The following is a 15,339-nucleotide window of genomic DNA, read 5'->3' on the forward strand; positions in this document are numbered from 1 at the left end:
GCTCGGACAATTTTCATTATCATGTAAATCAGATCACTCAAGGGGCCAACCACAGCTGGGAGCCACTGCTCAGGGGAAGGTTCATATGGGACTTTCTACTGCCCAAGGTTCTATACAGGATATAAAGGTGCCTCACAGTACAGATCTGGTAGCAAAGAGGAAACAAACAAACACTGATCTCTTTCTGCCACATTATTTGAACCCCTCTGACCCTTTAGAACAAGCCCACCTAATATCTGCTAGAGAAAAGACCAACAACAACCTCAAAGGATCTCTTACCATGAAGGTCTCAGCTAATTCTTGGCTAAGAGTGGGTTCCACATTAGGTTCTGAATATGGAGGGAAAGGTCAATTTGCTTTGTGTGCGGATAAAGTCAGGATGCCCAGTGGCCAGAGCAGGGGGCTGGTGCTTTGGGAACAATGGCTGAGCATATAAGCATAGGTATGGGAACTAAAAAACACCAAAGTCACTGTATGAATCGCCATGAAGACTTGAGGGATCTGAATCTACCGATTCATCTTAAGGCAGCAGGACCAGTTTGAGTGGCCACAATGCAGCAACAGAATCAACGGAAACAACAGAATGATTGCAATGTCTTTTTTTCTCCTCCCTCTGACTTGATAAAAGCGACTGTCTTCCTTGGATTTAGTGAACCCCTTCGGTTCTTGAAAAATTCAAGGAGTATGTAGGACATAGTCCCCAGAAGACAGTACAAGACTTTCCGCTAAACTGGACATTTCAAGACCCAAATAACTAACCAGAAGAATTAAAGATGTGACACTATTTTTTATCCCATGCATAGGTGTTACACTTGGATCAAATGAACAATGCTGGGATCTCTAAGGATAAAGCTCTTACAAGTCCTGAGATAAAGAATCCTGCACCCATTGGTACTTCTAACTTGTCTTGCTTTTTGTCTGATTTCTGGCTGATGCAGGGGACTAACTCACTGCCACGCGAAAACTACCTGAACCAAACTATGACATCTCACCTGATATGTAAGATGCAACTGTTATAATTATTTTAAACCTCAATTCAGCATTAACTAGCCTTTTAATGTAAACACTTACACATGATGATGACTAGAAACAGCATCCTCTCTGGTCGTCTGTCCAGATAGATCTTGAGAAGATACATCAATATTTTGCTCAAGTAGAAGGCTGACTATACTTGCTGATCCACAACATACAGCAAGTATGAGAGCAGTCCTAAAATGACAGAGATAGGAACTGTAATAAAGTTATTTTTAAAGCTAATTTGATATACTTTACCAATGTAACATCTTGCCTGTCTGTGCAGAATCAAACATTTACATGCACTAAAAGACAAGCATCTTGAGTGCTCAAGTGTTCATCTTTGTAAAATACCACAAACGTTAAAAGGAAGGGACAAAAAAAAAACCTCTTATCTCAGTGGGGTATTGCATAGCAGAAGCTACTAATTTAACATCCTTGGATGGGCAAGAAACAATGTTAGGGCCACTTATCTGAAGTGGACAAAGACTTAAGTGAAGAGTTCGTCATAGCTTCCCTAGACTGATATGCTGTAATAGGAAATCAGCTAGGGGGTAAGAGAAGTAAGAGCTCTCTGCATGCTGAAAGCAGTAATATTAATAATCGTAAGAATAGTAGTCATAGGAGTTTCAGTTAATGGTGCCAATAACCATGTGCTAGGCACTGAATTAAATGCCACATGTATCTTTCTTACTTATGCACAGCCAACTTTGAAGGATATATTCTCCTACTTTTCATATATGACAACACATTTGGTGGTAAATAACATCCCCAAAGTCACACACCTAGGAAGTAAGAAAGTTAGGAATTAACCCAGTCTTGTGTGAATCCAAAGCCTAGCTCTTTTCTCTTTATCACCCACCTACATCTTGCCTTCATTAAAGGAAAAGTGTATCCACTTAAAACTATCTTCACTCCCTCTCTCCATACCAATTAAAACTAAAAACACCAAAATACACTGGAAATAAAAAAGGAAAAAAGCTGTTGAACCCACAGTATGTGGGAACAGCAATTAATTGTCATGTAGGGATAAGCTAACATTAATATTCTTCAAAGAAAGCAACTTAAAGCAGAGTCATTGAAAAGACAAAAGGATTTTCAACCCCTATTTATGTTTAATACAGCATATTTAGTGGAAAAGCATGTAAGACACAGAGGTTAAAAACTATTAGAAAGGGCTAAGAAGTTCAATACTCAGTCATAAAGTAAACTAAAAGTTAAAGTTCAAACTTCATAAAATTAATATGAAATGCCTTTAGCTAACATAAGATCATGTAACCAAAAACGTCACATAACAAATAACATCAGTCAATATAATGAGAAGACGAATCCTACTAAAACTGTTCTTTATGTTGCCCAGTCCAAGTAATTTTTTTCTACCTACTGATTTGTGTTGATACTGATCACTACATCCCAGTAAGTATACATTAATCTTATTAATTTAATATTTATGACTTGAGTGACTGCTATCCATCTAGAACACACAGATTAAAAGAAAGAACTATACCTTCCATATCTATCCAGTGCATTTAAATTTGCTTTTTTCTTGATTAAAAATTTCACAACTTGCTGTTTTTGCTCATGTACACCAAGTAACAGTGGTGTGAGGCCATGCTGTAAAACAATATAAAGCAAAAACCTATGTAATTCAAAAAAGTACATATTCCTCAACCGAAGTGGAAACTTTATATAAGATCTTATGGACTTACACGCATAGAAAGTAAATAAAATGTAGTCACTTCCTTCTCACTCTTCTGTGCTTTCCCACATGCTGCTCCTTCCCTTGGAAACACCCCTTCTCTGCCTCACCACAGTAACTCTAATCATCTCAAAAACACACTTTAAACATTAACTGCTTCCAAAGCTCTTTGCTTCTAACTCAGCATTTGGCATGGTGTTATTGGATGGTAATATTTTTCCCATCTAAACAAAGAGCTCCTTGAGGGCAGGGGCTGTATCTTTTGTCTCTATATCCTCAACCCTAAGACAAATTGTGTATAAAGCAAGAATCTGCATGTAAACTGTTTCTTTAGTTTCATGTTTTACCAAAAGTTCAACCTCCAACATACAACAAAAATTGCTATTAAAACTCATACTGCCCATTTGAAAAAATTTTTCAACATTTATTTAAAATCTATTTGTATTTAAGTTTCCCAGATTGTTAACTAAATCATCAGTTCATAGGACTACTGAAACTAAATTAACAGAATTCCTATCTGTATTCTTAATAACTCCATGGTTTTTAGTGTTTAAAACTGCCATGCTGATTATGCCAAAGTTCTACATACTTAAGAGACACACTGGATAGTCCATAATACAGCATCAATTGACAAAAAACGGTTTAGAATTTCCTACAATTCTAATTGAGAAAAGTCTGCTTTAACGACTTACTGACCTAAGCACTTGAATGACTGAACAAAGAGACACAAAATCCTGAGATGGCCATCCTCTACTTATTGAAAGACTACTCACAGCAAATTTCTAAAGACCTTCTGAATGGCAGTGAATAACTGATGGTAGAAAGGAAAAGGTATTATTCTGTAAGCTGATACATACTACCAATAATATTCATTTTAATGTCTCAGTCACAGAGATAAAAGTCAGACTAGGCCAGGAATGGTGGCTCACACCTGTAATCCTAGCATTTTGGGAGGCTGAGGCGGGTGAATCGCTTGAGCCCAGGAGTTCAAGATCAGCCTGAGAAACATGGCAAAAACCTCATCTCTACTCAAAAATAAAAAAACAAAAAACTGAGGTTGGAGGACCATCTGAGCTTGGGGAGGTCAAGGCTGCAGTGAGCTGTGATCACACCACTGCACTCCAGCCTGGGAAACAGAGTGAGACCCCATTTCAAAAAAAAAAAAAGTCAGATTAATGTTATTGGAAAGGAAAGATTTAAAGAAATCAGCACATATCCAACTCCAACTATTCTAGAGATACCGTAAGTTTCTGAGACATAAGAATTTACATATTACATTTATGTACTGAGTGGCTCTTAAGCAGGAGTGTTTCCAGATTTTGAGAAAATTGTTGTTGTCGCTGTTGTTGTTAGAGACAGGGTCTCATTATGTTGACCAGGCTAGACTCGAACTCCTGAGCTCAAGCAATCCTCCCACCTCAGCCTCCCTAGCAGCTGGGACTACAGCCATGCGTCACCATGCCTGGCTTCAAGGAAACATTTTCATATATACATATTCAGGCATTATTAGACTTACTGTATCAAAATATTCAGAAAAAGCCTAGACTTGTTGATTATTTAAAAATTTTCCTCAGGTTACTGGGATGCACAATTCTAGCTGAAAGCTAGTGCAACAGACAATTACTTCAGTCTCATTTCTCACCCATATGACCAATTCCCTTTCTCATTTGAAGATTTGGCCAAAAAGAGTAAGGAGTAGGAGAGAGACCCATTTGCTGAAAACACCACATGATTTTCCCCGGTAAGAGAAGAACAGGGTCTAGTCAACTCAAAATCCAACTTGATCTCGTTACTTGTTTATCTTCCACCTTCCCATCCAGACACTCTAGATTTGAAAGCAGAGCTGAGACTCTAATTGGCCGTTTCTACCAGAATAGGATACTAAGTCAGTTAATTACTTGATATTCCCTCTGCTCAAGGGTTTCCTCTTACATTACCACCTATTCACTGCCAATCTGGTTCCTCAGAGGCCTCCTAAAATTGATCTCTAGGCAGTTTACAACCCACTAACTCCCTCTCCCAAACTGAAAACTGTCATTCTCTAAAACTGAAGAGAACCTTGTCTCACCATACAAAGGAAACAAATCAGTCAAAGTCAACAACAACACACACACACACACAACCTCTTCATGGTCTTTTCCCTCTATTACCTAATTTCCAAATTGGCCTTGATATTTCTGATTGCTCTCTTTTTTGCTTTCCACTTCTGGCTCATCAGCAATCAGAAATATCTTAAGCCTTGCCAGTGAGAGGCGCATCACCTCGTATCTATTACTGTTTTTTAGGAACTTGCCAAAGGAGCAGGATCTCTATTCACTGAAACATGTTTAAGTTTTCTTGGAGTTTTCATGTAAAACCTCTTTCAGGGCAAATTTTGCCACTTTACATTCATTAGGGGAAAAAAATCCTAGGAGGGAAAAATTGAAAAATAGTAAGTAGTATCTTTTACAAATTCAGTGTTTTCAAAAAAAGTATTTACCACAAGTGCATTAAAAAAAAAACTATACCCTCTAATGCTTCTTTAAAAGTAACAATATTTAAAATTAAGTCTTAGATAATTAGGTCATTTCAAAATATTTTCATTCAGGTTATGCTTGAGCTTCCAAACATGGAAGACTGGCCCTTACACAGGTCAATGTTAAAATGAATGCATTTCAGTATTTTGAAGATAAAATTGGTAGATCTATACCTTGTTTTTTGATTCGATATCAGCACCGTATACGAGCAGTGCTTTGGCCATTAATTTATCTTCATTGTAGACAGCATAGTGTAGAGTGGTATTTCCATACTCATCTGGAATATTTGGATCAGTGCCATGTTCCAGCAACATTAACGCACATTCATCTTCCTGGCATTGTACGGCCTGTCAGTATTAGACCAAAAACAAATTACAAATCCTAGGAATTCAAAATAACATTCCACAGCTTTCACCACCTAGTTATATTTAAAGGAGAAAACTCATTTTTATGCTATGTATTGAAATCAAACCCACCTCACGCTGATATAGTTGGCTACTGCATACCTTTGTCAGAGCTGTCCTCTTTTTGTTGTCAAGGACATTAAGTTGACATCGTCTGTCCAGTAGGAGTTTTACTACTTCTGAATTCCCATTGGCAGAGGCCAGATGTAGAGCAGTCCTACGAGAGTGAGAAGACTTTTTAGGAAATTGTAGTGCACTAGCTACAGCCATAGCAATGATTCATGTAATTGCAAACACTGAATAGCCTGCTATTACTCTGCCTTCAAAACAAACATTTAACTTTCCCATGAAAAAAGCACACTATTTATCATCTCTCATTGCTCGCTGTATTAATGAAAGGGCAGCCTATATGAATACAAAGAGCATAGCCGTTGCATGATATTCAACTTGGGCTGGAATCCTACTTGAAGCTCTGTCACTTCCTGGCTGTTGCTTAGCCTTTTGGGGTCTCAGTTTCCTCATCAATAAAATAGGAATGAAAATAGTAGCTTTCTCACAGGAAACCACTGTAATGCTTAAATGAGACTCTGCACAAAAGATATAGAAGAGTTCCTAACACAAATAACAGCTCAATAATTGTTAGATATTATAATTTTTACTAATACCACTAAAGACAACATTTGAATTAAGTGAGATGATACAATTATACCTACACTTTCAGGTATGTTTTAAATATTACAGGTAACATTGTATTTTAGTGATTCTAAGACGATCATTGTCTCCATGTTGTCTCCATTGAAATACCACTTACAATTCATGATTTACTATAATTGGCGGCATTTAAATGATTCTCTTATTGAGGCATAAAATAATGGAGCACCACACAATCCCTGGTGCCTTACATGAAGTAGTATATGTTATAACAGGTTGGGGGGCGGTTCCAGTCAGATGACCAGCATTTAGATAAATTTTAGTTCTTAACAGAACTATGGAATAAGAAAGCTGAGGTGAAAACAAAAACAAATTTCTAAAATAAACCAATTCTTACTTTGGTTTTCAATAAACTTTAAGCCAAAGAAAACTTGGAATTCAAATGAATAGCATGGGCTCATTTTTTTCAATACTTAGATTTATACAATATATCTACATCAGATATTTCCAATCATTCATATTAGGATATAAGACTGTTACAAATTTTCTCCTTTTAAAACGGATTTATGGAACTATTTGTGGAGCTTTTTTCAACTGTTACATTCAGGGGTACATGTGCCGGATGTGCAGGTTGGTTACATAGGTAAACACGTGCACCAAGGGGGTTGGTTGTACAGATTATTTCATTACCCAGGTGTTAAGCCCAGTACCCATTCATTCTATTTCCTGCTTCCTTCCCTCCTCCCACCCTCCACCCTCTGATAGGCCCCAATGTGTGTTCCTTCCCTCTAGGTATCTGTGTGTTCTCACCATTTAGCTCCCACCTATAAGTAAGAACATGCAGTATTTGGTTTTCTCTTCCTTTGTTAGTTTGCTAAGGATAATGGCTTTCAACACCATCCATGTCCCTGCAAAGGACATGCTCTCGTTCCTTCTTTTATGGCTGCATAGTATTCCATGCTGTTTATGTACCACATTTTAGTTCTTAAAACAACTAAAACAGTCTTTCTCCAAGACTTATAAATTTTCAAAAGGGCAGTTAAGGGTTGTCTTTTACTATTTTCTACCTTCAGAAATGCTTCTGTTTGAAAGGAGGGAGGAAAAGCTTCAATTGAGATTAAGTCCTAATGCACCAATTTTAAATCTCTCAGCTTGCTCAAGCCCAGCAGATAAACATGAAGTTTTCAAAGGTGGAAGGATCCTGAGAGATAGCAGAATATGCCTGCCACATAATAGGTGTCTGGCTTATGTCTGATGACTACATGGATTGAAAGAATGGATGAACACAGCTTGGGAGTTCAATATTTTCAAAGAAAACTCCTGTCGAGTAATGCAATACATTTGCAATAGTAATAATCACTTATATTTGCTATTTTAATTTTCATAAACATATAACTCAACTAAAATGATTAATTCATACTTTTTACATGTTAATCTATATCTAATGAAAAGATAATTATGTAATAAAATGTATATACAATAAAATCTACAGGAACAGGTAAACACAATCCCTCTACTTCTGAAGAGGGTAAAAGTTCACGGAAGATAGCCAACCACAGACAGAAAAATAAATAATAGAATGTGACAAACTATTTGCATCTATGCAAGAAGTATATTCCTTCTCTTCCCAAGGATTATTGCATTACTAATGAACTTTAACTAAAACTTCAGATGTTCATTGCAGAAATCACAGATAAGAGAAAGGGAAAAACTTCACTTACAAATCCCAAGAAACAAGTTTGATTATATTTTCTACATATTTTCAGCTAACACGAGCAGATTCTGTTCGTGTATATGTGTAACCAACTGATTTTTTTCTCACTTGTTATAGCAAAGTACATCTTTGCATGTCGACATATCTCTGTATCTACTGACAACAATAGTTACATATTATTCCATGCTATGGATGCACTGAAATTTGTCCATGAAATCTTTATATGGGTTCTTCTAAATGCACTGCTATTTTAATCAATACTAAGAAAAACAGACCTCTATTTGGTAAAGATATTTCAGTATAATGGAATTGATGAGTAAAAAGCATAACATTTTTAAAATGTGGTTCTTACCACTAAAGTGTCTGTTTGAAAAGCTGTAGCAATTTAAACTTTAAACGACTACATAAGTACCACTGTTCTTCATCCTCACAAACTTTGTGGATAGAAAACAATATTTCATTCCTTTTTTTTTTTTTTTTAAGATGGCGTCTCACTCTATCACCGAGGCTGGAATGTAGTGGCACAATCTCGGCTCACTGCAACCTCCACCTCCCTGGTTCAAGCAATTCTTGCTTCAGCCTCCTGAGTAGCTGGGATTACAGGTGTGTGCCACCATGCCCAGCTAATTTTTTGTATTTTTAGTAGAGATGGGATTTCACCACACTGGCCAGGCTGGTCTCAAACTCCTGACTTCATGATCCACCTGCCTCAGCCTCCTAAAGTGCTGGGGTAACAGGCGTAAGCCACTGTACCCGGCCTTTCATTCCTCTTCTAACTTAAATAGAAAACACTATTTCATTCCTCTTCTAACTTAAATTCCTTCTTCTACCAGGAACGCTATCTTTTCCTATGTGCATAGGTCACTGATAGATATGCAAAAAAAGTACTTTACGCAATTTTAAAATGAACTTATTTTATTATGTCTGCAAATATAGGCCAGGCACGGTGGCTCACGCCTGTAACCCCAGCACTTGGGGAGGCCAAGGTGGGTGGATCACGAGGACAGGAGTTCAAGACCCGCCTGGCCAAGATGGTGAAACCCCATCTCTACTAAAAATACAAAGCAATTAGCCAAGCGTGGTGGCAGGCGCCTCTAATCCCAGCTACTCAGTAGGCTGAAGCAGAGAATTGCTTGAACCTAGGAGGCAGAGATTGCAGTGAGCCGAGATCGCACCACTGCACTCCAGCCGGGGCAGCAGAGTCAGACTCCATCCAAAAAAAAGTATACATATAAATATATATCTGCATATATAAATAGGCATTTGTATGTTTCTCTTCTGGTATGTTTCTCTTTTTGTATATTTAAAATTTTTAATCTATACTCTTACTTTTGTGACATAAAAATCTAGCTAGTTTTCTCCAAGCATGAATTATGAACAATCCATCTTTTTCAAATAATAAAAAACAACACCATTATCAAGAGCTAAATTCTTACATATATTTGGGTATTTCTAAATTTCCTATTCTGTTGTATTCATTGATGTCTTTTCAGCTGTTAGTAAACAATTTGTGGAAATAAATAACACGCACATTTTGATATCTGGAAAAGCAGCCTTTTTCCATTCTGTTACAAAAAATTAATTTATCACAATAATAAAAGACAGCATGTGTAATTTAAAAACGCTAAAACTTTGCTATTTTCATTTGGCTTAGGTAAAAGTGATAAATAGAAAAAGCTTCCATCTTTTTTTTTTTTTTTTTGAAACGGAGTCTCGCTCTGTCGCCCAGGCTGGAGTGCAGTGGCACTATCTTGGCTCACTGCAAGCTCCACCTCCCGGGTTCACGCCATTCTCCTGCCTCAGCCTCCTGAGTAGCTGGGACTACAGGCGTCTACCACTGCGCCCGGCTAATTTTTTTAATATTTTTTAGTAGAGACGGGGTTTCACCGTGTTAGCCAGGATGGTCTCAATCTCCTGTCCTCCTGATCCGCCCGCCTCCCAAAGTGCTGGGATTACAGGCGTGAGCCACCGCACCCAGCCAAAAAGCTCACATCTTAAGAAAATTCAATCTTCCTATTCAAGCACAGGAACCATCTTCCCATTTCAGTTTCCTTCTAAGGTTCCTCAGTAAAGAACATATTTACATACTGTACATTGATATAAAATCCATATTGGATTTTATTTGAAGAATATTTAGCCCTGAAGTTGATGTGTTATGGGGCTTCGTTCTTAGTTCTCAATATACACTTTTCTGTAATGTATAGAACATTGTTTTAAAATCTGTAGATTACAAATAATCTGCTGCATTGACTTAATTTTGCAAGTTAAATCACTTTAAAACAGTCTATTAGTGTTCTATGAGGGAAATTATGATTGGAAATCAGCTATTGTTTTTGTGTTGCTGTTCATAAAGGGCCCTGTACCCTGACCTCTCTGAAGTTTCCACATCCAAGGTGGTGTGAGGCCTGCGGAGGCGAGAAAGCCAGGTCCCCCTCCTCCCCCGCCAGGGGGGTATGTCCCCATCATCCCCCCACGTCCCACCTCCTCCCAGTCCAGGCCTGGTTACCTCTTTTGCTTGTCCTTCTTGTTCACGTCAGTGTCCCTGAGCATGACGATGAGATCCTTTCTGGGGACTTTACCCCACCAGGCAGCTCTGTGGAGCTTGTCCAGATCTTCTCCACGGACGTGGTACCTGGGATCCATGAAGGCGCTGTCGTCGTAGTCTCCCCAAGAGCTCACCTTGCTCTTGCCGCTCCCCCTGCAGCAGGGGAAGCAGTGGCAGCACCACTTGCCCATCTTGTTCCTGAGTGTCTTCATAGCAGAGTCGTCGTGGTCTCCAGAAGCGCCCACGTTGCTCTTGCCACTCCCCCTGCAGCAGGGGAAGCAGTGGCGGCACCACTTGCCCATCTTGCTCCTGAGTGTCTTCATAGCAGAGTCGTCGTGGTCTCCGGAAGTGCCCACGTTGCTCTTGCCGCTCTCCCTGCAGCAGAGGAAGCAGTGGCAGCACCACTTGCCCATCATGCTCCTGAGACCAAATGGCTTCTTCACAGAAGAGGCAGCCGGCATGGAATCAACCTCAGCCACCATCTGCTTTTAACAGCCAGGAGAAGCCGGTAGTAGCCAACAGATCGCGTCTACCAACCAGTTTCACCAACTAGCAGGTAACTCCGGGTTTCCAATCTGTTTCAAAAGAAAAGTCAATCCCAGCCAAAACCTGCCAACCCCAGCAGGGGATTCCAGCCCAGCCCACCCCACCCAGGGAAAACCCACACCCACCTGAGGAAAGCCCACACCCACCCCAGAAAGGGCCAACCCCCCCCCCCAAGAAAACACCCAGCCCACCCAAGGGAATGCCAAACCCAGCAGAGAAAAGGTCAAGCCCAGCAAAGGAACACGAGAGAAAACGTCAATCCAAGCAGGAAACGTCAATCCAAGCTACCAACGCCAAGCCAAGCCAAGAACGCAAAGCCAAGCCAAGCCGCTACAGGCCAGCCAAGCCGTTAATGCGCGTGCAGCATGCGCGTGCAAGCCGTTACAGGCCAGCCAAGGCGTTACGCGCGTGCGGCGTGCGCGTGCAAGCCGCTACAGGCCGGCCAAACCGTTATGCGCGTGCGGCGTGCGCGTGCGCGTGCAAGCCGTTACAAGCCAGCCAAGCTGCTGCCGCGCGTGCGGCGTGCGCGTGCGGCGTGCGCGTGCGGCGTGCGCGTGCGGCGTGCGCGTGCGGCGTGCGCGTGCGGCGTGCGCGTGCGGCGTGCGCATCTCAGGTGGCGTCAGTGCACGTGGCACAGACGCTGGCCGATGCATGCGACCCGCCTGCTTAAGTCTTGGCGCCACAAATGTCACTGACAGCCTTGAGTTCCGGCAAACTTCGTGGGAGTCAGCTGAGCTTTCAAGCCAGAGAAGCCTCTGGTGAAAAAAAAAAAAAAAAGCCTCTTAAAGGAGGACTGGGGCTAAGCGTCTGGAACTTGAGGATGCTGACAGCCTCCTCTGAAAAAAAGCCCCCAGGACACTCCTGGCGGTGCTGTTGTGCATGGCAGCAGCTGCAGCTGGGAGCTCAGGCTGACGGAGCTGGCTGCAAATGGCCTCAAAATCGCGGAGCACAAGACGCCCACCGAGCCCAGGGCCTGCCTGAGGTGCCTTCGACACCTGCTCCTCTTTGCTCCGCACCCAGAACACAAGGCCATCAGCAAGGGGGCATTTGGGGCCACAGGATTGCAGCCAGCTCCTGCCCCGGTGCAGTGTATACAGTGTATACTGCACAGGTGTTGGGTGCACCAAAATCTCCTGAATCACCTCTAAAGAACTTACTTACTCATATAATCAAACACCACCTTTTCCCCAAAACCCTAGGAAATAAAATGAAGAACTTTTTGTTTATGCATACCACATAGTTTTTAACTTTTTTCACAGGTTCATTGAGATATAACTTATATATTATTTAATTCACTCATTTAAAGTATAAAATTCAGTTTTTTTAAGTGTATTAACTAGTTAAACAATCACCACAATTTTAGAACATTTTTATGCTCCTTAAAAGAAACTTTGCACCCATTAGCAATCTTTCCCTATTTTCCCCATTCTTCCTTTAAACCCCTCCCAGCCCTAGGCAATCATCCGTCTACTTCCTAAGAATTTGCCTATTCTGGAAGGATTTGCCTATTCTGGACATTTCATGTAAGTGGAATCATAATAATATAGTTACGTGTGACTTACTACTTTCATTTATCATGTTTTCAATGTTCATCCTTTTTGGAGCATTATTAATGTTTTTCTTTTTCATGGCCAAGTAATATTTTATTTTATGGACAGACCACATTTTATTAATCCACTCCAAAATTCACGGACATTTCTGTTGTTTCCTACTTTTTGTTGCTATAAATACTTTTAGGTGTAAGGCATGTGTTTTAATTTATTTTTGGTGTATACATAGGAGTGAATTTACTGAGTCATGTGGTAATTCTGTATTTAACCTTTGAAGAACGGCTTCATTTTTCTGCATGTGGCTTGCCAATTATGCCAGCACCATATGTTGAATAGGGTGTCCTTTCCCATTTTCTTGTTTGCTTTGTCAAAGATTAGGTAGTCTGATGCCTCCAGGTTTGTTCTTTTTGCTAAAGATTGCTTCGGTTTTTCAGCATCTTTTCTGGTTCCATTCAGATTTTAGGACTAATTTTTCTATTTCTGTGAAGAATGACATTGGAATTTGATAGCGGTTGCATTTAATCTGTAGAATGCTTTGAGTAGCATTGAAATTTTGACAATATTAATTTTTTCAATTGATAAATATAGGACTTTTTCTGTTTGTCACTTTCAATTTCTTTCATCAATGTGCTATAATTTTCAGTGTACAAATCATTCACATCCTTCATTAAAATTACTCCTTGCTCTTTGATTTACTTATATATTTGTTTTGTTGCTATTATAAATGGAATTACCTTATTTTTCAGATAATAGTTTGTCATTGGTGTATATAAACCAATGTTAATTTTGTTAACTCTCAACTTTATTGAATATAGTGTCTATCAGCTGTAATGGGTTTTTTGTGGAGTTTAAAACACAGACAATCTCACCCCTTCCTTTCCTATTTAGATGCCTTTCCTTTCTTTGCCTTGTATAATTACTCTGGCAAGTCAGTTACATATAACGTTCTCAGCATTTGTAATTTGACATCAAATCCATCTGTTGTAATACACTCGAAAACATGGACATTTATCACTACTCTCCCTTTCTCTTGGTCTGGTTGTTATTTAAAAAAAAACCTATCAATGCAAACCAGGATAATTTTCTACAAAACAATTTCAAACACACTAAAAGGTTTTAATCTAACAATTCTTAAACTTTCTTCGTCAATGACTTTGAACTGTGGTCCCTCGGAACAAATCCAACACCTTTAGTAGAAAAATTATGTTAATTCCTACATTATCATTGGGTCTAGCCAAGAGTTGACCAAAGGTGATATTAACAGATATGCTTATTTATTACCTTGTTCTCAAAGTTCTAGCATAAGTCTTGAAAAATCTAGTAAAAATTTGTAAAGACTATAATTGCACAAACTCCCTCTCTCATGAGTCACACAGTTAATCCAGAATATTATTTCTAAGTTATTGTAAAGCCAACAAGTAAATATGATGTGGTGTATAAAAATAATCCTAACTTCATTGTATATTCTGTAAGTGACACATGCAATTGATACTATTTACTAAATATCTCATAATTATATTTATTTACATAGAAAAAAGGAATCAAAAGCATATCTATTATCTAACGTTTAAATGATTAAAAATACTTGAGATAGCATTGCTACATAAATGCTATGTAAATGCTGACGAAAGTAAAAATGTCATCCCCTACACTTGCTAAATATATTGTGACACATTACAAGCATTTTTAAAATATATCACTAATGGTTGGGTCAAGTCAGCAAAAATGATTCTAAGTATTTAATTGTGGAAAAATTTAGTACAGGGGATAGTATTCATGTGATGGAAGGATTTTAAATGGAACCCAGAGATTAGCAGCAGCATAAGTTTTAATTGCATACCAGGCGCAGAGTCTAGGATACAAGACAGAACTGCAGGATAAAATCTGACTCCTTCCAGCATAGCTAGGAGACATGGCTAACTCCACCTGTCTGGAGACCTTACCTAGAAATCTGACGGCTCCAAACCAGGTAAACAAAACTATTTTCCAAAGTCAAAGCATCAATTTATGACATTAAAGCACTTCTAAAACTTAACCTCTGACTCAAATTAGACCAAATGGATAAACTTTGACAATATTTTTTATGTTACCACTGATTTTAACACCATCTTTATTTCCCAAAGATTACTGAAGTCACATGAAATAAAAGGCATTACAGCTTCTATTTTTCTTACAAAATATTTAAGAGCTTTCATTTTCTTTTAAGCCGAGCCATTATATATACATCACATACACAACACTTCTAGACAAGAAAAGATCTAGCAGTTGTTCAGTTTTTCTTTCCCACTTTATGAACCATAACACAACTTCCACAGACTATCTACGACATGATTAAATTTATCTGACCTGTCCTGTATTTCCCTCTTTTGTAATTAGTCATTCTACTTTAGGACAATTTGCCATATAAGATCCTCTCTCATGTAACATTTCTTTCCTTCATAACATTTCTTACAATAAATACATCTTCATATCCACAATTTTCTTTAGATCTCTCTCCCCTACTAATTTCTGATGCCCACCCAAACCAAAAAGGTCAGACAACGCAAGGCAAAACAGAGGAGAGCCTTAGATTTTTGAGAGAGACCTGTCTGCTTAAAGTTCTTGGGGTTCCATGAGGAAAACAGAGGTTTCTTCCTAAAATGGGGTTTGTGGAACCTTCTGTTTTTCCTTAAGGAGTCCCAGGTTGTCAGAAATTACCTT

At 39.1% G+C, this 15,339-nt stretch overlaps 1 protein-coding gene across 1 annotated transcript in view; it reads right to left on the bottom strand.

Annotated features, from left to right (window-relative positions):
- LOC115933751 (POTE ankyrin domain family member E) overlaps window positions 1-11,123 on the bottom strand; it is a 32,534-nt gene extending 21,411 nt beyond the window's left edge. Inside the window, exons 1-3 of the mRNA XM_063694701.1 lie at window positions 10,505-11,123; window positions 5,736-5,850; window positions 5,403-5,576 (exon numbers count right to left, since the gene is read on the bottom strand). Of these exons, the coding sequence (XP_063550771.1) occupies window positions 5,403-5,576; window positions 5,736-5,850; window positions 10,505-11,025 (810 nt within the window). The 5' untranslated portion in view covers window positions 11,026-11,123. The remainder of the gene's footprint in view (window positions 1-5,402; window positions 5,577-5,735; window positions 5,851-10,504) is intronic.
- Window positions 11,124-15,339: the final 4,216 nt, after the last annotated feature.

The sequence above is a fragment of the Gorilla gorilla genome, chromosome 11 (genome assembly GCF_029281585.2).
Source record: "Gorilla gorilla gorilla isolate KB3781 chromosome 11, NHGRI_mGorGor1-v2.1_pri, whole genome shotgun sequence".
NCBI classification, from domain to species: Eukaryota; Metazoa; Chordata; class Mammalia; order Primates; family Hominidae; genus Gorilla; species Gorilla gorilla.